The sequence below is a fragment of the Thalassophryne amazonica genome, chromosome 18 (genome assembly GCF_902500255.1).
Source record: "Thalassophryne amazonica chromosome 18, fThaAma1.1, whole genome shotgun sequence".
In the NCBI taxonomy this organism is placed as follows: domain Eukaryota; kingdom Metazoa; phylum Chordata; class Actinopteri; order Batrachoidiformes; family Batrachoididae; genus Thalassophryne; species Thalassophryne amazonica.
Window position 1 is genome coordinate 60479390 of NC_047120.1, and position 23653 is coordinate 60503042.

The 23653-nt window shown below is 43.7% G+C and overlaps 1 protein-coding gene across 2 annotated transcripts in view; it reads right to left on the reverse strand.

Moving 5' to 3' along the window:
- Nucleotides 1-219: 219 nt before the first annotated feature.
- Nucleotides 220-23653, reverse strand: part of LOC117531599 (monocarboxylate transporter 12-B-like) — a 31804-nt gene continuing 8370 nt past the window's right edge. For both annotated transcript variants that reach the window (XM_034194736.1, XM_034194737.1), the window contains exons 3-8: nucleotides 20658-20761; nucleotides 13502-13645; nucleotides 12973-13251; nucleotides 6264-6645; nucleotides 2904-3163; nucleotides 220-572 (exon numbers count right to left, since the gene is read on the reverse strand). In XM_034194736.1, coding sequence (XP_034050627.1) covers nucleotides 418-572; nucleotides 2904-3163; nucleotides 6264-6645; nucleotides 12973-13251; nucleotides 13502-13645; nucleotides 20658-20761 — 1324 coding nt within the window. In that variant the 3' untranslated portion in view covers nucleotides 220-417. The remainder of the gene's footprint in view (nucleotides 573-2903; nucleotides 3164-6263; nucleotides 6646-12972; nucleotides 13252-13501; nucleotides 13646-20657; nucleotides 20762-23653) is intronic.

The window sequence follows — 23653 nt, forward strand, 5'->3', positions numbered from 1 at the left end:
ATCCAACAGTTTGAATGAAGTGACTTTGACCTTTAACCTTCAGGATTACTTTTGTTCCCCCTTTTTTTGCTTCAGTGTGAATCATAACCATAGAAACCTGACAATATGCTTCAGTGTTTGCGTGTGCGACTGGAATCCAAATGTTAAATGTATTTTTAGTTTTTGTGGTCTGGAGCAAGCAGGTGCTTGTCTTTGTAATCTGGCAGTTGACCTGAGCTCAAATGTCTGTCACTGAAATGAAATTGAAAAATGGTTTAAAAGTTAATCTCCGGCAGGAGGCATGGCTCTGAATGTGGATCCAGTTGGTTCTGAATCTGCTCCTGAAGTAAAACCAGGTCCTTCCTGCCAGATGCTATGAACAGTCTGACTGATGCTCCGCCTCCTTGTTGAAAGTGATGTGGCAGTCTGATTGGTCAGCTACGCTGAGGGGGGAGGGCTTTGTGGCTTTAAGTTGACACGGTGGCAGCGGCGTATTGCTGTAACTGTGAAAAGGATGAGTGCACTGGCCAGTAGGGCGGCGCCACTGAGGAAGAATGTAGCAGTGTAACTTCCTGTCACATCAACCAGCCAACCTGAAGGCAAAAAAGAAATCACTTTAGATTCAGTGGGTGCTGACGGTTGAAACTGACACATTTTGTGGCCAAATGCTTGGGCGACATCTGGATAAGAAGTTAGACAGCTGTACAAATAATTCTGGCCCTCCCACACAAAGTGGTGTCATCTTCCTGGTCCTGATGTTCACCCAATGACCTCTGATAAATGAGCTAATGTGTCAGATAACAGAAGCTTTTTAATCTGCTGGAGATTTAAATAAGATTTTAATCTCAGAGGGACGTTTCTACCTGTACATAATGAACATCTTCAGCCTGCTTTCCTACTGACTCCTCTTTTTCTTCTTCATGTTTTGCATCATCCGATTTCCGCCTATGTCTGTTTAAAAGGCACCGTGCTACAGTGTTTGACACTGTGGTGTTTTGCTATTTTGCACAATGGCTTTTCATGTAAAACCATTTTGCATCAACCAGCCAACCTGAAGGCAAAAAATAAGTCATTTTAGATTCAATAGGTGCTGACAGTTGAAACTGACACATTTTGTGGCCAAATGCTTGGGCGACATCTGGATACTTCTGGCCTTCCCACACAAAGTACTGTTTATCTGATTTGAATGTAAAGTCTTCATATTCCTTTCAGCTGTACCCAGTGTCCAAATATGTGACCCTGCGGTGTTTTAAGATGTGAAACTTTCTGATTTTACTCGTCAAACTCGTTTTTACCATGACACGTTTTCTGATTGGCTGACCTAGTTCCGTGCGTCACTTCATATATCAGGTTGAGTCTTTAACCCGGTGTCGTGGTCCTGATGGGTGAAGCCGATGACCTCTGGTAAATAAGCTAACATGTCCGGTAACAGAAGTGTTTTAAATTTCTGCTGGAGCTTTAAATAAGGTTTAATCTCAGAGGGACGTTTCTACAAGTACATTGTTGGATGGAATGTTCCATGACGCTTGTCCTCAGACCACCTAATGAGACAGACTGAATTTGACCTGAATGTTTTGCATACCTGCCTGAAAAATGTCATCACCTGCGTATGACGTAAGGTATTCATGTCTCCGTCTGGGACAACAGGAGCCATGAAATATTCTTTGCTTGTCACACTGCCACACACAGGCAGCACAAAGTTTTGACATAACACATGCATGCTCACTCGCCTACAAGGTCAAATGCAACACTTTCCAACTAATCACATAGCTCTATTGAGCCACACACAGGACAAGTCCCACCTACCAGGGGGTGGGCTGAGAGCAGGCTTCAAAAAGGCAGGCTAACCTAATGTCGGGGCTCTTGGTTGCAACGTTGTATGGGACGCTTGCTTCAAGACTCCAGCACTGTCATAGTGGCTCTCTGTTCAGTGAAGGCATCTTTTCAATACAACATCTGGTTTTTGAAGTCTGTGTCTGTGTCCTGTCAGTCTGAGTCTTTGAGTTTGCTCACCACATAAAGTTACTGGCAGGGGATCCAAAGACAGAAAATCCCCTACAATGAGTACATCATCATCTTCAACCTGCTTTCCTACTGACTGGTCGATCTACTGTCCATGTGATCCAGGTCCAGAGAATCCTGTCTTACTGAACCCTAAGCTGTTAAAAAAATTCTCTCATTCAAGAGCTGAGACTAAACAACACAAATTCACTGACTCCCCCCACTGACTCTTCTTCATGCCGTTTCCTCTTTATCGCCCTCTTCTTATCATGGGATATAAATATTTCCACGATCTGTATCAGTGCCGATGCCCCCACAGACCTGCGCATCATCTGATTTCTGTCTGTGTCTGTTTAATAAGCACTTTGGTGCTATAATGTTTGGCACTATGGTGTTATTTTGCACAATGGCTTTCAGTGTCACAGCATTTTGGACTGTTACTTTTGACACTGTGGTGTTATTTTGCGCAATGGCTTTCATCAGTGTTATAGCATTTTTCCACTGTTACTTTTGACACTGTGGTGTTATTTTGCACAATGGCTTTCAGTCTCACTGCATTGTGCACTGTTGCTTTTGACACAGTGGTGTTTTGCTATTTTTCACAATGGCTTTTCGGGTCACAGCATTTTGCACTGTTGCTTTTGGTGCTGTGGCTGTTTCTTTCTTCTTTTTTTTTTTTGCACCACATTGGTTTGCACTTATGTGTGAAACCAGTTAACGGCTGACAAATTTTGCAGTTTGTGTGGAGAAAATAATAGGTGAAAATATGAAATGTCAGTTTGTTAATTTATATCAAGTGGCTGAATGCACCTTTACCTCAGGATTTCACACTGTCTGTGAAATGTTCATCATGTCCAATGTGTTCAATGTGTTGTGCTGCTAATGAATTCCATTAATGACATCAAAACTGGAGACTCCTTTACCTCCAGTGGGCGGGCTGACCAGATAGGGAATGGCATGCAGGAAGTAGACCACGCCCAGTGCAGAGGACAGGTTGTCTGCCCCCACCACCTCTGATGTCACAACAGGAATCAGCGCCACATAGGCGCCATCAAAGTAACCGTAGAGAACAGCGAAGGGAACCAGGAGAGGGAAGGAGTGGAGCAGTGGTACGCAGAGGCAGCACAGACCCTCCATCCCCACCGAGAAGATGTAACACATCAGACAGTACGGCTTAAGACACCTGCAGGAGATGACAGTAAATATCCCTGAGCTAAACCTCGAGATGGAAAAGGCTTATGTAAGAAAAAGATATGGATAAGAGTTCAGAAAGGTCAGGAAGCAATGAAAAAGAAAGATTAGAAAGTGAAAACAAATAATGGAGAAATAACAGGAAGCAGAAAAGATGGATGAATAAAGCTTGATCAATCAATCAATCAGTTTTATTTTTATAGCGCCAAATCACAACAAACAGTTGCCCCAAGGCGCTTTATATTGTAAGGCAAAGCCATACAATAATTACGGAAAAACCCCAACGGTCAAAACGACCCCCTGTGAGCAAGCACTCGGCGACAGTGGGAAGGAAAAACTGTTGTGGGCTGGGGTGTTTGGCTGGCTTGGTTTTTGTTTTCTGTTTCTCCCACCATTCAGGACTGAGTGGTTGAGCATTAGGACCTCACCCTGAACACCTGAGGCTTGTTTTCACATGCAGGTCATCAGGACTCACAGCTGTGGTGTATTTTGTCTTAATCAGAGATTGCTGCATTTAAACCTTGAATGCACAGTGTGTGATTGCCAGAGACTCGACCTTGTGAGCAGACGTGTGAGATCGACGTCAGGAGAACAATCTCACCATCACGGACGCAGAGACCGCTCCAGGTTTGACGCCACAGTCTGTGAAGGAGGATTGGGTGAGGTCTCACGCTCTTCAGCACACTTCCTGAGGTAATTTGGTTTTGGTGACTTTTATGAAGTAATGACAGTGGATTTGGTGTCCCTCACACCTTGTGTTATTGAGCTGTCACGTTATGCTAATTGTCTAATCAGCTTCTGCTGTAGTGGAGATTTGAACAGAGTTGTTCCGTGCCTGCAGGGTGAGAAGCTGATGTATAGATTTAAGCCAGGAAGTGTTTGCTGATTGCGTGCACCTTTGAGTTGTGTCTCTCTGTGTGGAGTTGGACTCACCTCATGTTTTCTTTCTCACAGACTCGGTTTGTCGCGGCCACCTGGGGGGTGTCGGCGGGGTCCCTGGGTCCGAACTGCTGTGGCTCCGGACCGTTTGCGCTGTTAAGAGCGCGCCGTGTTTCCACCTCACCAGACCGCGGACTTTTTTAGTTGTTTAGCACTGCTCACTGTTATGTTTATTAAATTCTGTTATCCTTTGAACCGTGCTCTGCTTATTTTATGCTGGGTCCTTTCAAACGCTGGGTTGGTGCGCCGACCGCGTCCGAAACATAACAAAAACTCCCTTTTAACAGGAAGAAACCTCCAGCAGAACCAGGCTCAGGGAGGGGCAGTCTTCTGCTGGGACTGGTTGGGGCTGAGGGAGAGAACCAGGAAAAAGACATGCTGTGGAGGGGAGCAGAGATCAATCACTAATGATTAAATGCAGAGTGGTGCATACAGAGCAAAAAGAGAAAGAAACAGTGCATCATGGGAACCCCCCAGCAGTCTACGTCTATAGCAGCATAACTAAGGGATGGTTCAGGGTCACCTGATCCAGCCCTAACTATAAGCTTTAGCAAAAGGAAAGTTTTAAGCCTAATCTTAAAAGTAGAGAGGGTGTCTGTCTCCCTGATCTGAATTGGGAGCTGGTTCCACAGGAGAGGAGCCTGAAAGCTGAAGGCTCTGCCTCCCATTCTACTCTTACAAACCCTAGGAACTACAAGTAAGCCTGCAGTCTGAGAGCGAAGCGCTCTATTGGGGTGAATGGTACTATGAGGTCCCTAAGATAAGATGGGAACTGATTATTCAAAACCTTATAAGTAAGAAGAAGAATTTTAAATTCTATTCTAGAATTAACAGGAAGCCAATGAAGAGAGGCCAATATGGGTGAGATATGCTCTCTCCTTCTAGTCCCCGTTAGTACTCTAGCTGCAGCATTTTGAATTAACTGAAGGCTTTTCAGGGAACTTTTAGGACAACCTGATAATAATGAATTACAATAGCCCAGCCTAGAGGAAATAAATGCATGAATTAGTTTTTTAATCACTGAGACAAGACCTTTCTAATTTTAGAGATATTGCGTAAATGCAAAAAGCAGTCCTACATATTTGTTTAATATGCGCACTGAATGACATATCCTGATCAAAAATGACTCCAAGATTTCTCACAGTATTACTAGAGGTCAGGGTAATGCCATCCAGAGTAAGGATCTGGTTAGACACCATGTTTCTAAGATTTGTGGGCCAAGTACAATAACTTCAGTTTTATCGGAGTTTAAAAGCAGGAAATTAGAGGTCATCTATGTCTTTATGTCTGTAAGACAATCCTGCAGTTTAGCTAATTGGTGTGTGTCCTCTGGCTTCATGGATAGATAAAGCTGGGTATCATCTGCGTAACAATGAAAATTTAAGCAATGCCGTCTAATAATACTGCCTAAGGGAAGCATGTATAAAGTGAATAAAATTGGTCCTAGCACAGAACCTTGTGGAACGCCATAATTAACCTTAGTCTGTGAAGAAGATTCCCCATTTACATGAACAAATTGTAATCTATTAGATAAATATGATTCAAACCACCGCAGCGCAGTGCCTTTAATACCTATGGCATGCTCTAATCTCTGTAATAAAATATTATGGTCAGCAGTATCAAAAGCAGCACTGAGGTCTAACAGAACAAGCACAGAGATGAGTCCACTGTCTGAGGCCATAAGAAGATCATTTGTAACCTTCACTAATGCTGTTTCTGTACTATGATGAATTCTAAAACCTGACTGAAACTCTTCAGATAGACCATTCCTCTGTAGATGAACAGTTAGCTGTTTTACAACTACCCTTTCAAGAATTTTTGAGAGAAAATTCTTGATAAGAAAAGAACGGTAAAGAGAAGGTGAAGAAAAACAAGAATGTAATAAAAGACAATAAAAGAAACAATAAAGGAGTTGAGTAAACAAAACAAAGTGAGGGAAGGAAGGAGGACACTAGGAAAGAAAATAAAGGGAAGAAGGAGGTGGTTCATTCGACCAGAGTTTCCATCGAAGTGAAGCGATAACTTTCACAATAAAAGCCTTGTGCAGTGGTTTACTTTTAATGTGAAACACCAGGCTGTATTTGTTCACATAAGCTTTTATTTTGAAGGTAATTTTGGTTTGAAAACCATGAAAGAAGATTTTACTGCTGTACCTTCTGTCTGTCAGCCACCCAAAGGTGACGTTTCCAACAATGGAGATGACTCCCAGGATAGACATGAGGAAGGCGGCGTTCTGGTGGCTGACGGCGGCGTTCAGGGCGTACGGAACCAAGTAGACGAAAGGGAGGCTGCAGCCGCCAGCCATGAACAGGATGGACACGGCCAGTCCCACGAAGTCTGGCAGCAGCAGGAAGTGGTAATCATCACAGCAGGAAGTGACACACCCTCTGAAACGGCGTGTCTTCTTCATGTAGTGGGCAGAGTTTTCTGCCAGCAGGGGCGGTGGCGATGCCGGCACAGGCTTTGACAGAAATGTTTCCTTGGGTTCTTTGAAGGCTTTATGAGCTCCAGCATCCTGCAGTTGGCAGATGTTTCCTGCATCAGAAGACAAAGGCGATGATTATATGACACGTGATCACATGATCAGAAAAAAAAAATCAAGTTTCGTAACTGAATACCGTTTCAGTTCTTAAAGCTTGTTCTGTTCTAAAATATTTGCCATTTTTGTTGATATTTAGTTTTATTTCAATTTGATCTTTCTTTTTACAGATTAATTTGGAAGTCCTTTTTTGAAGCAAACTGGATTTCTCCCAGGGTCATCGGGGGTCACTGTGATCTTGCAGCTTCAGTCCTGCAGCACTGAAAACATTCGAATGTCTGATTAGATGTCTGCATTTTTTGGGGGGGATAATTCCTCATCGTTTGAGCTTCAGTTTCAGGATGGACAGGTGTCTGACTATCTCCCCCAAACAAGCTGAGATCAAACATGACCTTCACGCTCTGTGTTGCAGAACGTGCTGATATTTGGACAAACTGTGACAATCTGGTGAACCGTAGGGACCAGATGATGTTGTTTCTCTCTGCATCACTTATTGTTTGTACCAGAACATTGAGACCTCACAAACTAACATGTTAACATGCTGAAGGTTAGGGTCAAAGGTTAAACATGCTTCTTTGTAGAAGACAACATTTTTATAGCTTTGAGAGAGACAGTAAACATCAGTTACACCCCTGTCACACTAGAGCCTGAATCCTCTCCAAATGAAAATTCGGCCCACATTCTAAGTGTCGAGCTGCATTTGGAAACGTCGGATATAGGGCTTGCCTATAGGGCTGGCTGTGGAGTGGAGGATGCTACTGCCACACTTTTAAATCTTGTTTTTAAACACCTTGAGGGCAACAAAGCACATGCCAAACTTTTATTTCTTGACTTTTCATCTGCTTTTAATACTATCCAACCTCACATTTTAATTGACAAACTTGTAAATAATTTTTCTGTAGATTTTAATATTGCTGGTTGGATTTTAGATTTTTTAACAGACCGATCACAGAGAGTCAGAGTAAATGGGTACATGTCAGACACCCTTTTGTCCTCAACAGGATCTCCTCAGGGCTGTGTCCTTTCGCCACTTCTGTACATATTGTACACTAATGATTGTCAAAGCCATCACGAAAATCGTTTTATTTTGAAATTTGCAGACGATACTGTCATTGTTAGTCTCTTACATAATCATGAGAATAATCATGGCCCGGTGGTGGAAGATTTTGTAAAGTGGTGTGATAAGTCATATTTACAATTAAACGTGGCTAAAACAAAAGATATGTCTATGGACTTCTGACGACAGCTCACACCAGCTCAGGCTACCTTCATTAAGGGCCAGCAGGTGGAGTCTGTGGAAACTTATAAGTATCTGGGGACTATAATTGATCACAAGCTAAACTTTAATGTTAATACTTGTTCTGTCTTCGTAAATTGTCTTATTTTCAAGTGTATAAGACTATTATGATTCTTTTTTACAAATCTTGTATTGAGTCTGTTTTAACCTTTTCTATGTTGTGCTGGTATGGGAATCTCAGTCTTAAGGCTAAAATTCACTGGTTAAAATAGTGAAGGCCTGTGGAAGTACTGGGAGTACCACAGAGTACGTTGTCTGACCTATACCACAGACAAGTAAGAGGAAAGCATTGAGTATATTGTCGAACTCTGCTCACCCTCTTTTTAGTGATTTTCAATATTTACCTTCCTGGCTCACGGCTCAGGTTTCCCTCTGTGAAGGGTAACAGATTTAAGTTCTCTTTTGTTCCTGCAGCCATTGCTGCTCTGAACGCAGGCCAAGAAGAAGTAAAACTGGAATAATTTTAATGGGACTGTATTTTAATGTTTGGACTGTAATTGTTGTGATGCTGCACCATGGTAATGGTACTGGTGTGTGTCTGTGTGTCATGTGCTTTTGATGTATTCTCAGGCTGCAGAACTGGTGCCCCATGGGGGACACAAATAAAGTGAAGTGAAGTGGACAGCATTCTCGGAGCAGTTTAAGCAGTCTAAACAGTTGGGCACGGCCGAATGTTTGCACATGTTCAAAACACTCGTGACCCAGTCAAGTGGACTCTAACTGCAGTCTGACTGCGGTCTAAATACTCTCATGGCATTAAAACAGCATTTGGAACAGTTTGATCGCGCTCAAGACATTTTCTATAATCAGGCATGACATTTCCTGCCTGCTGACACCATTCTGAGTGGCGCATGGAGCTGCCGGACAGCATGACCAATCCATCCTGTTCGGGGTGGCAAGGAAATATTGTAATGTTGCACTGTCAGTGGCACACATTCATTTTGCGAACTAGACATGAACATTGTGCAATCAAACTGAAAACACTGTGTGTCACTGCGAGTCAAGGCGCCTCTGAGCTATGGAGCAGTGCGCACAACTGAACGGGGGGTTACATCCATAATGAGCATATTACAGATACATTGCCAGTCCACCTCATGATTAAAAAGATGATCTGTAATATTATGTTATCATGACTGTAACACCCCGTTCAGATGACTGCGGTGTGTGTCAGTGTGTCACAGAGACGTACATCAGTGCGGTGCTTGTGAACGCAGTGTTATGTCCATAATGAGCATGTATATTACAGATCCAATGTCAGGCACTTCATGATTTAGAAGATGGCGACGTTGCAACCTTTTACCAAGGCACTACAACGTAAATAAGTAAGTCATCACCTTTGGAACGACTCCAGTCGCGCACAGGTGACCCACCAGCCATGCCGCAGTCTGACCATGCCCCATCTGTGTGACATCGGTGCGAAGTTTCGATGGTGACATCCAGCATGATCCGAGGGTAGATGCGTCATGCACCATGAATAATTATTCCATATGATGCCTGCGTCCATACATCACTTGCCGCTTGCTTGGCCACGGCCGTCCGCCCCTCTCTCGCCTCTCACTCTCTCTTTCTCTCTCCCTCTTACTCTTTCCAGGACAACAGCCCTTTAGCAGACAGCGGACCTTCCCGCTGTTCGGCCACCACACAACCACCACACCATGATCTCTGAGCTCATCTGGACCGGCAGTAGGGATCTAAAGATTCATATCCAAAAAAAACAATTTGTCAGGGATCTTCCACACAGGAACCATCACTGCTTGCAGCAGCTAGATGGCGGGACGGTCCCCTGTGTGTCAGGGCACATGACACTTGATCGCATGTTACATCTTGGACTCCGACGAGGGCGGTCGCATCTCCTCCACTCTCCCTTATCTCTGCACTCTGCTTTAACCTTCAAGTCCCTACTTCACCAGACTGTGAATTCCTCAAATTATATTGAATTCTGGATCTACTGGACTTAGTGCTGTGACGTTCGCGAACGAGCCGATTCTTTTGAACGGCTCTTTAATATGAACGAAGGGAGCCGAGTTGCGGCTGCGCGGGAGCCGTTCTTTTTGTCGTTCTTTTTTTTCATGCGTGTTTGTTTCACACAGCTCCCAGGAACATGTGGTTGCGGCTGTGGCGCCCCCCGCATAGAAAGAGAGCAGCTACGGGGGGAGGGGCACAGGCAGCATGTGCCTTCACATACACATCCGTGTACAAGGTAAATCCACAGTATTGATGTCTAGGCAGAGGGGTGTTGTACCACCTAGTGGAATATTTACAGTGAATTCAGACCAAAACTCTTTTCAACATATTATAATGGGGTTATAATCAGTATTTCCAAATAATTCAAACTCAGATAATGGTTGATAATGGCTGTGATATCAGATTTAAAGTGAATAGAAAAAAAAAAGTGCAATACAAAACTTTCAAAATCAAAAAATATATGGAAAGAACAAAAACAAATGGTGTTGGTCTTAATGACCTTTCATTCATTTTTGTGTTTCTCAGTATGGGTTTCCTTGGTTATCTACTGGCTACTTTAAGCAACAACGGGTTTGGTTTAATGTCAGGTTTCTATTCCCTGTTCTCTTCTCGTTTGGAATGAGATTTCAGTCAGTCAACACCAGTCTTTTGCCTGAGCGTGCTGTTCTCCCCAAGGATTCATGTTGATGTCCACTGCTGGCAGAAAAAGTAGGGAGACACAGAATAGGGGAGCAAATTTGAAATGTGACATTGAGATGGATGGCTCATTTCTCTCTCTCTCTCTCTCTCTCTCTCTCTCTCTCAATATTTTTAGGCTTAATTATCAATTTATGTCACAAATGGCGCTAGGAATTTCTAACCAGAATGCATTGTAATGGCAGAGTGCACATGCACGCTGCAGCATGCACCACTACGAATGCGCACATGGCGGAAATTGATAATTAAGCCTAAAATACTAAAAAAAACAAAAAACAAAACAAACAAACAAAAAAAAAAACAGCCATATGAGCCAGTTTTTTGAACGGCTCTTTGAAAGGAACGAGCCATAAAGATCCGGATCCCCCCAAAGAGCCATAAATCCCATCTCTAATTGGACTACTGTTGGATTAACCATGGAATTAATCAGCTGGTCTCTGAACGCTATTGACAACATTTTTTCTACAAGGTCAAGACCGGGGGAGCCTCCCTGCCCAGATGGAACGTATCCTGTGGGCTATGTTCTCAACTCCTGGAGTTCCTGGCGTATGGCATGCTTGGCGCCTTTCTCAGTTGAGGACGTCAAGGATTTATTCATTTTTGGTTTTATGGTAGCAGGGCTGGTATTTTTTGGTTTATGTGCTGCCCTGATCTACCGGAAAATTGGCAAGACACCAGCATCAAGAACCACGGCCCCTCGCTTATCCGTCATGATTAACAAGGTTGGCAAGGCAGTGCATTCTCAGACTGCGATGACTCTTGAACTCAGATGCAAATTGGATGACATCTTGGAGCAGATGTGTGCCTTGCAGTTGAAGTTGAAGATTTCAGAGACCGGTGAATATTCTTAATTCATAATTGGGAATATTCTTAATTCATAATTGGGATTTGGTTGTGCAAGTGGAACTGTTAAAAAGTGTTTTTCACTGCTCAAACCATAACACTCCAGGCTTATCAAGCCTGAAGATTGAATTGCCCAACTGTTTTCCTCCAGAGGAATTTTTTTCAGCCTGGAGAACATTGGCTGTTTCTTATCTCAACTCACAAAGACAATAAACTGCTTTTCACAGGACTGAAGCATGTTCCATTCCCTCCCCCTATCCGCCTCCTGCCCCCCAGCAACACTCTCCTTTCCGGCGCCTGCTTAATGTCACTCCTTTCCCCTTCGGCGGGGGCGGTGCAGTTTTAGCTGCAGCCCACGTTCTTCCCCGCAAGCTGATGGCAGCGCATCTCAGGGTTGCTGTGTGACCTTCACTCACTTGCCTCAATTCGGATAACGGACTTCTTCAAACTTAGTGCACATAAACAATGTCAAATGTGTATGTGTTGTTTTAATTCTGATGTGTGCCATTATTACGTTAAACAAGTAATAATTGTGGACTAATTGCTGTCTGAGGTAACTGGAGTGTAAACATAATTTCTCCACTGTGAGATCAGTAAAGTATATCTCATGTTCAGAGAGTCTGTCATGTGCGGCATTGTCTGATTGACACGACTCACAAGCGTAGACCACAGTGTGATCAGTTCTTAGAGCTATATCTGAAGTGGGGAAGGGTGTGAGAAGCAGAGTGAGGGGGTGAGTGACATTGGAAGAGAGAGAGAAAGAGGGAGTGTGCGCGAGTGAAGGAGGGGCTGGCCAGCTACTGTGTGATGATATCGACATTGACACTTCTTGACACTTGACACTTCTCAGGATTACATATGATATCCAATATATTACCTGATACATGTAGTCCAGGTTGTCCTGATTTTGGGTGTACTGTGATGCACTGTGGGCTTGGGGCTATCACTGCTGCACCAGTATTGATGCGTGTGCACATCAGTGATCTGATGGACGTAGTAGTCTGATCACACAGGTGTACATGTACTAGAATGATGTGATAGTCAGTGGACCCTGGTTTACATGTCGGTTCATAGGGTGGATGTCTTTCGACATCCAGCAGAGACACATGGCAGGTCTTCAATGGATAGTGGACTGCAGCACCTGCTCTGCCACGCCCCTCCACTTAATTACCCTCAACCCAGATGTCGGGTAGCGTTTGAATCGCAGTCGTACGGCATTCGAGGTGCATTCGTAATATTCTTACTGCAATCTGACAGCATTCTGAGTAGTCGTAGTGTTCCAATTACAATTGGACTGCAATCGAGAGCTGATGCACACAGAATGAGCAAAAATCAGCCGAGGCAGGTTGCAGTGCAGCCTGGGTATTCTGACAGCTGTCCTTCGCAATTCTTATTCCCTCCCAGATGTGGCACAAATTGAGTTGTTTTTTTTTTACATTCCGCCTGATTCGGCTTGGCTTGTGCTCATTCTTCCTAAGTGTGACGGGGCCATTACGTCTTACTAGATTCATTTCCTCCTCACCTGGTTGCCTCACCCCCTCTGGGGCCTCCTGGTTCTCCTGCTGCGTGGCGGGTCGTAGAAGCGCCCCACAGACACACAAGTTGGCAACAAAAGCGCTGAGGATGAGCAGAGCTCCTCTCCATGAGTAAAACTCGATCAGAAGCTGCACCACCGGTGCCAGGACGAAGGTGCCAATGCCGCTGCCTGACATGGCGATGCCATACGCCAGTGCCTTCCGCTGTTTGAAATAAGAACCCACTATTGCGATGGCTGGCGTGTAACAGAGAGCGAAACCCACACCTGTCAAAAGTGGAGGAAAACTGTTTTAACCACACGTTGGAGAGAAATGGGAAGCTGCTATATAATGGACTCTTAAATCAGGGTCAGGTTAAGGTCACGTAAATCCACATCCTGTCTAAAGGAGACCCGAATTATTCATAACGAAGCTGAACTACCAGTGGGGAGACCCCAAATTGTTGCTCTGTACCCACCTGCTCTGTTTTTTTATTAAAGGTCCACTACGATTCAGTGAGAGTGCAATAAATCAAACCTGTCAGGATTCCCATGCTGAAATAGAGAAGCTTCAGGCTAGTGGTGAAGAAGCTGAGGAGGAGGCCACAGGAGGACAGGAGCCCACCGAGCACAACCGCCACTCTGCAGGACCAGCGGTTCCCAATCAGGCTGCCAACTGGAGCTGCACGAGAATTACAAAGCTTTGCAGAAACAACTCATTAGTTTTTCAAAGGACTTTAAGTCCTGCCAGTTGACCTGACATCACCAGATCTGCTCCTGAAGGTCACAACTGCTTGTTTGCCTTCTCTCTCTGCTCAGACCATTCTGGTGTCTGCCTCCTACTGATTGGCTGAATCCAAATCTGAGCTCAGAGTTCCTCTTTCACATCACGTTTTTTGCAACTTGCATGTACTGTATTGATGGATTATGCAAAAGTTGTTCATTCACTCACAAGTTTGACACTAATCCTGCACAAAAGCAGCTTCAAAAGCATAGGTTTTAAACCAGGTTCGCAAAATGTGAACAAGAGCCGTAACATAGTTTATGGCGCCCAAGAGGTGTGCAAGACTGCAGCTTTTGCTTCAATGCTTGATACGAGAAATATGTTTTCATATCTGAAAAACGTGATGCGATTAGTAAAAACTAACACCAGATTCAGATTCAGCGCCTCCAAATTACCCAAAATCTGTTGGAAAAAAACTCCATGCAAGAAAAATTGTGTTGACCAGCGTTATTAGTGGTGTCTGAACGATGGCTGTTGTGGTCCGCTCAGGTAAATGGTAAAGCCTCTTGATTTACAACTCACCTCTCTCAAACCTAAATGAATCTGAATTAATAAATTCACAGAAGTCAAAAGAAACAAAGTGCAGTGTATGGTTTATGTTATCTGTCAGTGTCTGTTTGTTGTCAGTCTGTGCCTGTGTTCATGTTTTAGCAAAACCATGGCGTGGAATGCTTGAACGAAATGTGATAACATTGTTGTGTGTTCATTGCAAAATCCCTGATAAGAAATCATAATAAGGGTGGCGAATTTAATCCGGGCCCAAACCTGATAAACTGTGCTAAAATTCTCTTGAAAGAGCTGAATGAAGCCCACATGTGTGACGTGTAATAGGGCAAGCGCAGTCTCGTTTGAACCCCGTGTGATATCGCTGGTTTTAACCACTTATGGGGACCTCCGCTCCCGTTGTGCAATACATACACAGCATAACTTCACACGGACAAATGGTGTACTGTTTTGTTTTCGACTGCAATCACAGAAGCATTCGCGAAAAGTGTTTTTTTTTTCAGTTCCCAGTGGAGAAGGGAAGACGAGGAAATGGGAGAGGTCGCGTCGGTAAGTGTTAGCCTACACAGCGAACCAGAGTCCCTCCATTCTCTCACCTGCAAAACTGCCTCAATGTGTTTGTGCTCCAAGTCATAAACAAACCACAACACATGTCCACTTTCCACCGCACTGACACTTTTTCTTTGCATTTTCACTGTTTGTCCTGTAATTTGCCCAAAAACCCAGAAAAATAGCATGTTTTTTTCCCCCCTGGAATTAGAGAAATTACGTCATATGCATCATATTTTACCCCTTTAGCACCCGCCCTCAAATGAGACTGCGGTGTCTTATTGAGGCGTCTTTAGTGATTTAAAAGTACACTGAAAAAAGAGAATAGTTGAACCAACTTAAAAAGCGTTAGTTAGTTAAACCTGAATGAATTAAGTTATTTGAAGTCATGCTTGTAAGTTAGATCTAACTAATCTAAACAGGCATAGTTGTCTTTCATTTGTGTCTAAATGTTGCGTAGAATGGATTTTGGGATGGACCCGGCGCCACGAGGGGGCGTTTGGGGGCGACGCCCCCTCACGTCATCAACCTCGCCCCCTCGGATATGAGAGTTATCAAAAATAAAAATAAAAAAGAAAGAAAAAGAAATACTAGAAAATATAGCACCTCGCAGTTTTGCAGATTTTTTTAGTTCAATTTTGCATGCTTTGTTTTTTTTTTTTAAACAGCGCATTGTGCTCTGCGTCCTCATCAAGCAGGCCGGTGTTCTGTCGAGATGACGGGACACCTGTTGCGGCACCGCTAAGGGAGAGCATGCGCATTGTGTTCTGCCTGTCTGTTTATAAGAATCTTCTCTCCCAGAAGAAAAAAGAGCGCCAACAACTACCCATAACTGTGTTCTTCACTCGGAAGAAGACACCTGCAGCGAGGTGTGAGTGGAAAAAGGCGCGACAGTGGTGCGGCGCCAGGACGAAGAGGCGCGATCAGAGGAACTGTGAAATACTGGTCAGTCACTATTAATAATTTCTTATGTGTCCAACCTCGTAGGTTGATCGTTAAAATTAAATTCGTTAGTTCTAAAACCCATCATTATTATTTATAGGAAAACGTTCTATTTTTATTTCTCAAACAAATGTTTGGGCCTGAAAACAGGTTGGTCTGATTTTTCTACTAAGGTTTGAACTTTGAGAGTGTTTACACACGAGAGAAAAGTAAGAAAATGTTCATGCCTGTTTGAAAAAAGTGTATAGTGTGTAGTGAGGGGTTTTACAGCCTTAAAACATCTATAATAATTGTAAAAAATAACGCTGACTACTTCACGGATTTCGCCTATTGCGGGCTATTTTTAGAAAGCAACTCCCGCGATAAATGAGGTACCACTGTACGAGGTCTGTCCATAAAGTATAGGTCCTTTTTATTTTTTTCAAAAACTATATGGATTTCATTCTTATGTTTTTACGTCAGACATGCTTGAACCCTCGTGCGCATGCGTGAGTTTTTCCACGCCTGTCGGTGACGTCATTCGCCTGTGAGCACTCCTTGTGGGAGGAGTCGTCCAACCCCTCGTCGGAATTTCCTTTGTCTGAGAATTGCTGAGAGACTGGCGCTTTGTTTGATCAAAATTTTTCTAAAACCTGTGAGACACATCGAAGTGGACATGGTTTGAAAAATTAAGCTGGTTTTCGGTAAAAATTTTAACAGCTGATGAGAGATTTTGAGGTGATACTGTTGCTTTAAGGACTTCCCACGGTGCGAGACGTCGCGCAACGCTCTCAGGCGCCGTCGTCAGCCTGTTTCAAGCTGAAAACCTCCACATTTCAGGCTCTATTGATCCAGGACGTCGTGAGAGAAACAGTAGAAGTTTCAGAAGAAGTCGGTTTCAGCATTTTATCCAGATATTCCACTGTTAAAGGAGATTTTTTAATGAAAGACGTGCGGACCGGGTCCGCGCGTCGGCTCGCAGCCGCCCGCGACGCTCCGCCACAGGAAAAAGCACCTCTGTTGGAAGCCTTAAGGACAAGTTGGAACATCTCCAGCTGTTACAATTTCTCATATACTCACTCATCCACTGAAAGCCATCAAAAGCCGCCTGGATTTTACAAATGGTTATCAACACGGAGGTGTTTTTCCTGTGCCGCCGCTCCGCGCCGGCTGCGTCCCGACGCGCGGACCCGTCCGCACGTCTTTCATTAAAAAAATCTCCTTTAACAGTGGAATATCTGGATAAAATGCTGAAACTGACTTCTTCTGAAACTTCTCTGTTCTCTCACGACGTCCTGGATCAATAGAGCCTGAAATGTGGAGGTTTTCAGCTTGAAACAGGCTGACGGCGGCGCCTGGGAGCGCGACGTCTCGCACCGTGGGAAGTCCTTAAAGCGACAGTGTCACCTCAAAATCTCTCATCAGCCGTTAAAATTTTCACTGAAAACCAGCTTAATTTTTCGAACCGTGTCCACTTTGATGTGTCTCACAGGTTTAGAAAAAATTTTGATCAAACAAAGCGCCAGTCTCTCAGCAACTTCTCAGACAAAGGAATTCCGACAAGGGGCTGGACGACTCCTCCCACAAGGAGTGCTCACAGGCGAATGACGTCACTGACAGGTGTGGAAAAACTCACGCATGCGCACGAGGGTTCAAGCATGTCTGACGTAAAAACATATGAATGAAATCCTATAGTTTTTTGAAAAAAATAAAAAGGACCTATACTTTATGGACAGCCCTCGTATATCTACATGAAAGGTTTATGTGGGGTTAATCTACTGTCTCTTGTCGATTCTCAGATCAGTTGTTGGTTTGGTTTTGTGGTATGCAGGAGATCACTTGACCGAGGGTCTATACATTCAAATAATAATTAAAAAAATACTGTCATCACTCTTTACTCTTAGTCAGTCTCTTACAACGGTGTAGCCTAAATACACGAGCTTTCTAGGAGCGCACCCAATTCATTACGCACCCTCAGAGGCACGTCCCCTCCGGTTCGCACTTTTTTGTGGGGGGGGGCGACCCCGCGACCCCGCCCCCTGTGATAAACTCATCGCCCCCTTAATATTTTTTTTCTGGTGCCGGGCCTGTTTTGGGACTGTGAAGAGGCGTGCACGAGTAACATTTGTATCTTGTGACAGCCAACACACAGAGTGTGGTGTTTTGTCACTGAGGCCTACGGGGCAGCGAGCACGTGCACAGTGTCACACAGACACTGTCACAAACAGAAGAGAAAAGACAAAAAAGAAAAGAAAAAAAAAGCAGTCCAGAAAAACAACCAAGCTGGGGCAAGCAGAGAGGCAGAGAGAGAGAGAGAGAGAGAAGCAGGGAAGGGTTTCCAACGGAACACACACACACACACACACACACACACACGAATGAGCAGAACAGGACGGAGAGGTGTGAAGGAGTGGTCAAGCAGCTCTCTCTCTCTCTCTCACACACACACACACACACACACACACACACACACACACACACACACACACACACACACACACACACACAGGCAACAGAAAGGAAGGCGTGAGCAGAGGGGGGGGTTGACATGCACGCACACCCACACATGAGCACGGTGGTGTCAAGAGTCAAGATGCACTCACAAAACACAGCACACACGGCTGAAATGAAAAAGGGAGCTGTATAATAAAAAGTGCAAAACGAGTAAAACTGAAAACTCACAGCAAACAGCAAATTATTGGGATTTTTTATTATTAAGTATCTTTTTTATTATTAAGTATTATTAAATATTTATTATTATTATTTTATTATTAAGTATCTTGGGGTCTTGTTCACGAGAGAGGGATGGATGGAGTGTGAGATCGACAGACGGATCGGTGCAGCGTCTGCAGTGATGCGGTCGCTGTATCGGACCGTCGTGGTGAAGAGAGAGCTGAGCAGGGGGGCAAAGCTCTCGATTTACTGATCGATCTATGTTCCAACCCTCACCTATGGCCATGAGATTTGGCTCATAACCGAAAGAACAAGATCGCGAGTACAAGCGGCCGAGATGAGTTTCCTCCGCAAGGTGGCTGGGCGCTCCCTTAGAGATAGGGTGAGGAGCTTGGTCACTCGGGAGGAGCTCGGAGTCGAGCCGCTGCTCCTCTACGTCGAAAGGAGCCAGCCGAGGTGGCTTGGGCATGTTATTCAGATGCCCCCTGGACGCCTTGCTGGAGAGGTGTTCCGAGCATGTCCCATCGGGAGGAGGCCCCGGGGAAGACCCACGATACGCTGGAGGTGCTACATCTCGCAGCTGGCTTGGGAACACCTCTGGGTTCCCCCGGAGGAGCTGGGGGAGGTGTGTGTGGATCGGGAGGTCTGGGCGGCTTTGCTTAAGCTGCTGCCCCCGCGACCCGACCTCGGATGAAGCAGAAGAAAATGGATAGATGGATGATCTGTCTGAGGCTGAATCCCTTTTTGATTGACAGCGAAATGAGCGAATCAGCGATCTTTTGGTGTAAACGTCCGTGGGAGCATTTTTTAATTTTCCTTCTTTTCTGAGTTGAACCGGAGACTTTCCTAATCCTCTTAGCGGGATTTTATTTGTTAAAAACGACTAGCGACAAATGGAGCTTCTATTTCTGGTGTTTTTTTTTTTGTAGCTGCTTGGAGACTGACTTCTATCATTCTTTCTGACCCTACCGAGCAGCGGGTGCTGCTGAGCTCCTCCACCGTCACAAAGCACTCACAGGCGGACACACTTCACACTAGCCTCGCGCCAGTCCCAGCTAGCGAGCTAGCTAGGTAGCAAGCTGCACATAATGGCAGACAATTTGAATGTTGTGGACTGGATTTTGGCGAAGCCATTTGATAGTCTTCCTTACGAAGAAAAACTTTGAGTTAAACAGCAGGGCAGATCAACTCCTCAGATTAATTTGGTGCAAAAGATGGGGAAAAAGTAACAGGTCTTTTCAGCTGTCCTGGTATGACAAAGTGAGCTGGCTGACTGGAAGTGCTCTACCAAATAAAAATGTACTGTTTCTTGAAAAGGAACGGAGGGTAGAATTTACGTATAAATAAACCGACACATTTTATGATGTAGGCCGAAACTGAGCTTACCCTCCTTGAAAGACCAGCACCCGCCACTGGTGTGTGTGATGGCAATTGGTAGCTGTTGGTTGCTTTGAAATGCACCCGCCGTGGTGTTTTTTTGTTTGTTTAGTTCGAGATGCTGCGTGTGATCTAATACGTTATTTGTACTTGTGTGTGTGTGTGTGTGTGTGTGTGCGCGCGCGTGTTTGTGAGTGAGAGAGAGAGAGAGAGCACGAGAGCTGGTCCGGTCATGGTTAATGTGATGATTATTGTGAGGGAATAGGGCTGCGTGAATACTAAAAATAAGCAAAAATAAGCTATTAATAGTGGTGCCCACCTGGTGGATAAGCCCCCCTTAAGACTGAGATCTGGCGATGAGACTGCTTCCAGGTGTCTCTTGAGCTCAAAGGTCGAAGACCCAGAGACATGAAAGTCACTGCTGAGATCAGTGAATGTTTCACCAAGTTCAACACTTTCACTTTCACCACGTACAGATACACTTCTGATGAGTCCAGGAAGTCACTGAACGTCTGGATCCAGAACTTTCACAAACCTGATCCCTCTCTCAGCTTCTCAAATGCTGCAATCATTGATTCCCTAAAAATCACAGCACTGTGTAAGTAGTGTAGGTCAGAAAACCTTTTGTCACCAACAAAGGTTTCCACAACCCAACCCAACCTGGAGTCTCTTACAGGGTGATGGAAATGAGTTAAACAGTGGAGAAGGAAAGAACATCTGGAAAAGGAAGAAGAAAGGAAGACACTTGTAGCAAGCTTGTGAAGCTGAATTAAAGACATGTAAATGCAAGATTCCTTATTGCAGAGGAGAGTATGCAGGTCAGAAGGTTCTTTGTTCTAGTTCTATGACTAGCTCCAGACCAGTAATGAGCAATACTTGTACTGACCACACAGCATGGTGGTGCAGTCGACCAGGCTGTGGATCCAGGCAGTCGCGGAATAGTCGGCTTCAAAGGCAGACTGGAACTCAACAAAGAAGATGGAGATGCACCTGCACAGATCATCAATTAGGAACTCGTTACCTATCAACAATTTAAAAAGGTAAGAAGAACTAAGGCCTGTTGGTTACTTCACCAACCAAAGCCAGTTCTCACTTAAAGCTGGTTTAGGAGGCTTGGATGGACCAGTTGTCTGCCTGGGTTTGTTGGCACTTGGTACTTGGGAGTGGATGCAGGAATGATTAAAGATGAGGCTACTCATCTTTGATGATGAGTTATTATTAAAACTCTTGAGCTGGTCAGCAGTTACAAGTATTTTGGATTAACCATTGACATGGAGCTTTCTTTTAAAGTTCATCTCATACACTTGATCTCCAAATTAAGGGTGAAGCTCAGCTTCCTTTATAGAAATAAATCCTGTTTTTCCCTAAGAGCTCGGAAGCTCCTGATAACTGCTACCTTCTTGCCTTTACTGAACTACGGCAATGTCGTGTATATGTGCACTTCAACCAGTTGTCTGCAGTCCTTGACCCCACTGTATCATTGTGCCTTCAGATTCATCACTGGTTGTAGCTGCCTCATTCACTACTGTGAGTTGTATGCTAATGCTGGCATGCCCTCTTTGACTGTAACACGATATACACATTGCATGACTCTGGTTTACGAGACTCTTATTGGGCTGGTTCTGACCTATTTATCCAATTTGCTGCGGAGATCTGAAAGCTGTTATACTTTCAGCTTGAATGACATGTTATATTCCGTGTACCTCGTGTTCGCACTGAAACGGGAAAGAAAGCTTTTCGTTTTTCTGCTCCCTCTGATTGGAACGTTCTCCAATCTGAACTGAAACTGTCTGGGTTGATTTCTTTGAATGCCTTCCAGTCTATTTTAAGAGACCGGGAACAGAATTCTTTTGCACATTGCCCGTGTTACTAAATTCTAGATTGCATTATCCTATTTCTCGTTACAACAACCAAGCCAGTTGTTTTTTCTTAATATTGCTATTTATTTGTTTTAATGTTCTCATGACGATGTTAACCTGCCTATCATGATGTGTGCTGCTGCCTTTCTTGGCCAGGTCACCCCTGTAAAAGAGGTTTCTAACTCAATGAACTTATCTGGCTAAATAAAGGTTATTATTATTATTATTATTACTATTATTATTATTATTATTATAAGATGGTTTCATTAGCTCCAACCCCCAGTTTATGTTCTGTTTGTGATGAATGCAGATGTGATGTCACAAAGAAGATTTTACAGACACTCTAATAAAATATCCTGTCAAGTTTGTTTGTTTGTTTGTTTGAACTTTGTTTTTTGGGGTTTTACAGAAGCATAATGATAAGAAGTCATTGTCCTCTGCATTAAACTCATTCTAATTACAGTTAGACTTGATCTAACCATGCCGAGCAGTGGACAGCCACAGCCCGGCGACCGGGGCCCAACTCCAGATGTAGAGACTTCGCCTTGGTCAGGTTCTTCGACCTTGGCCTTCCATTTCTCTATGATTGAAAGAACTCTTCTTTTTCTTAAAACCTGAAAAAAAAATTAAGTTTAGTTTTAGAGGAAGTGCTGATTGGTTTCAAGAACTGTGGTAACCATGCATTTCTTATCTTGGGTCTTTGAAAAATACTGGGTCTGATTGAAATGATTGACATGGGAGTGTTTTTGTTTTGTTTGTTTTTTGTTTTTTATTATTACTTTTTAGTTATTTATTTTAATTATTATTTTGAAGGGCCTTTGGTTAGTATAGTGATGTTGGATATTTGTGAAGGTTCGGTTGTAGCACATTCACATATTTGGTTGCACTTTCATTGTGCTTGCACTTTTGGAAGTGATGTACAGGTGTTTTGGTTTGTCTTTTGATGGAAAAAATAATAAATGTTTAAAAAAATAAAAGCACTACTTGCGCACTGGGAAAAAAAGAAAAATAAATTACATACACGAACCGTCTGGAACTCACAGAATGTTAGTGAACATAGAACTAACTTGTTTTTCTGGATTTTAATGCAAAAAGTTACGTTTTTGGTGCTGAATCATTTGACAGCTAAAAGAGCTGGAGCTTGACACCAAACTCCTTTAGTGAGTCAATGGGTTCACACGGTTAATTTATGACCACACTTGGTGAGACTGGTTCACAACATTCTTTATGGCTTCTCTCTGTCCTTAATGCCCTGTTTGGTCACTGATTCTGGTGACCGTCACGTAGGCCCCATCATTATCCAGGAATGTTTACCTCACGCCATGTTTCAGCGTTGGTTCTGAACCAAGTACTGAGTCAACATTTTCTTAATATGTTAGTTTAAATGAGTCAACACCCCCGAGTCACACTAACTGTCAGAATGCTCGTAGCACGGGCCGGGGCGGAGGATTAGCAGCAATCTTCCATTCCAGCTTATTAATTAATCAAAAACCCAGACAGAGCTTTAATTCATTTGAAAGCTTGACTCTTAGTCTTGTCCATCCAAATTGGAAGTCCCAAAAAACAGTTTTATTTGTTATTATCTATCGTCCACCTGGTCGTTACTGTGAGTTTCTCTGTGAATTTTCAGACCTTTTGTCTGACTTAGTGCTTAGCTCAGATAAGATAATTATAGTGGGCGATTTTAACATCCACACAGATGCTGAGAATGACAGCCTCAACACTGCATTTAATCTATTATTAGACTCTATTGGCTTTGCTCAAAAAGTAAATGAGTCCACCCACCACTTTAATCATATCTTAGATCTTGTTCTGACTTATGGTATGGAAATAGAAGACTTAACAGTATTCCCTGAAAACTCCCTTCTGTCTGATCATTTCTTTATAACATTTACATTTACTCTGATGGACTACCCAGCAGTGGGGAATAAGTTTCATTACACTAGAAGTCTTTCAGAAAGCGCTGTAACTAGGTTTAAGGATATGATTCCTTCTTTATGTTCTCTAATGCCATATACCAACA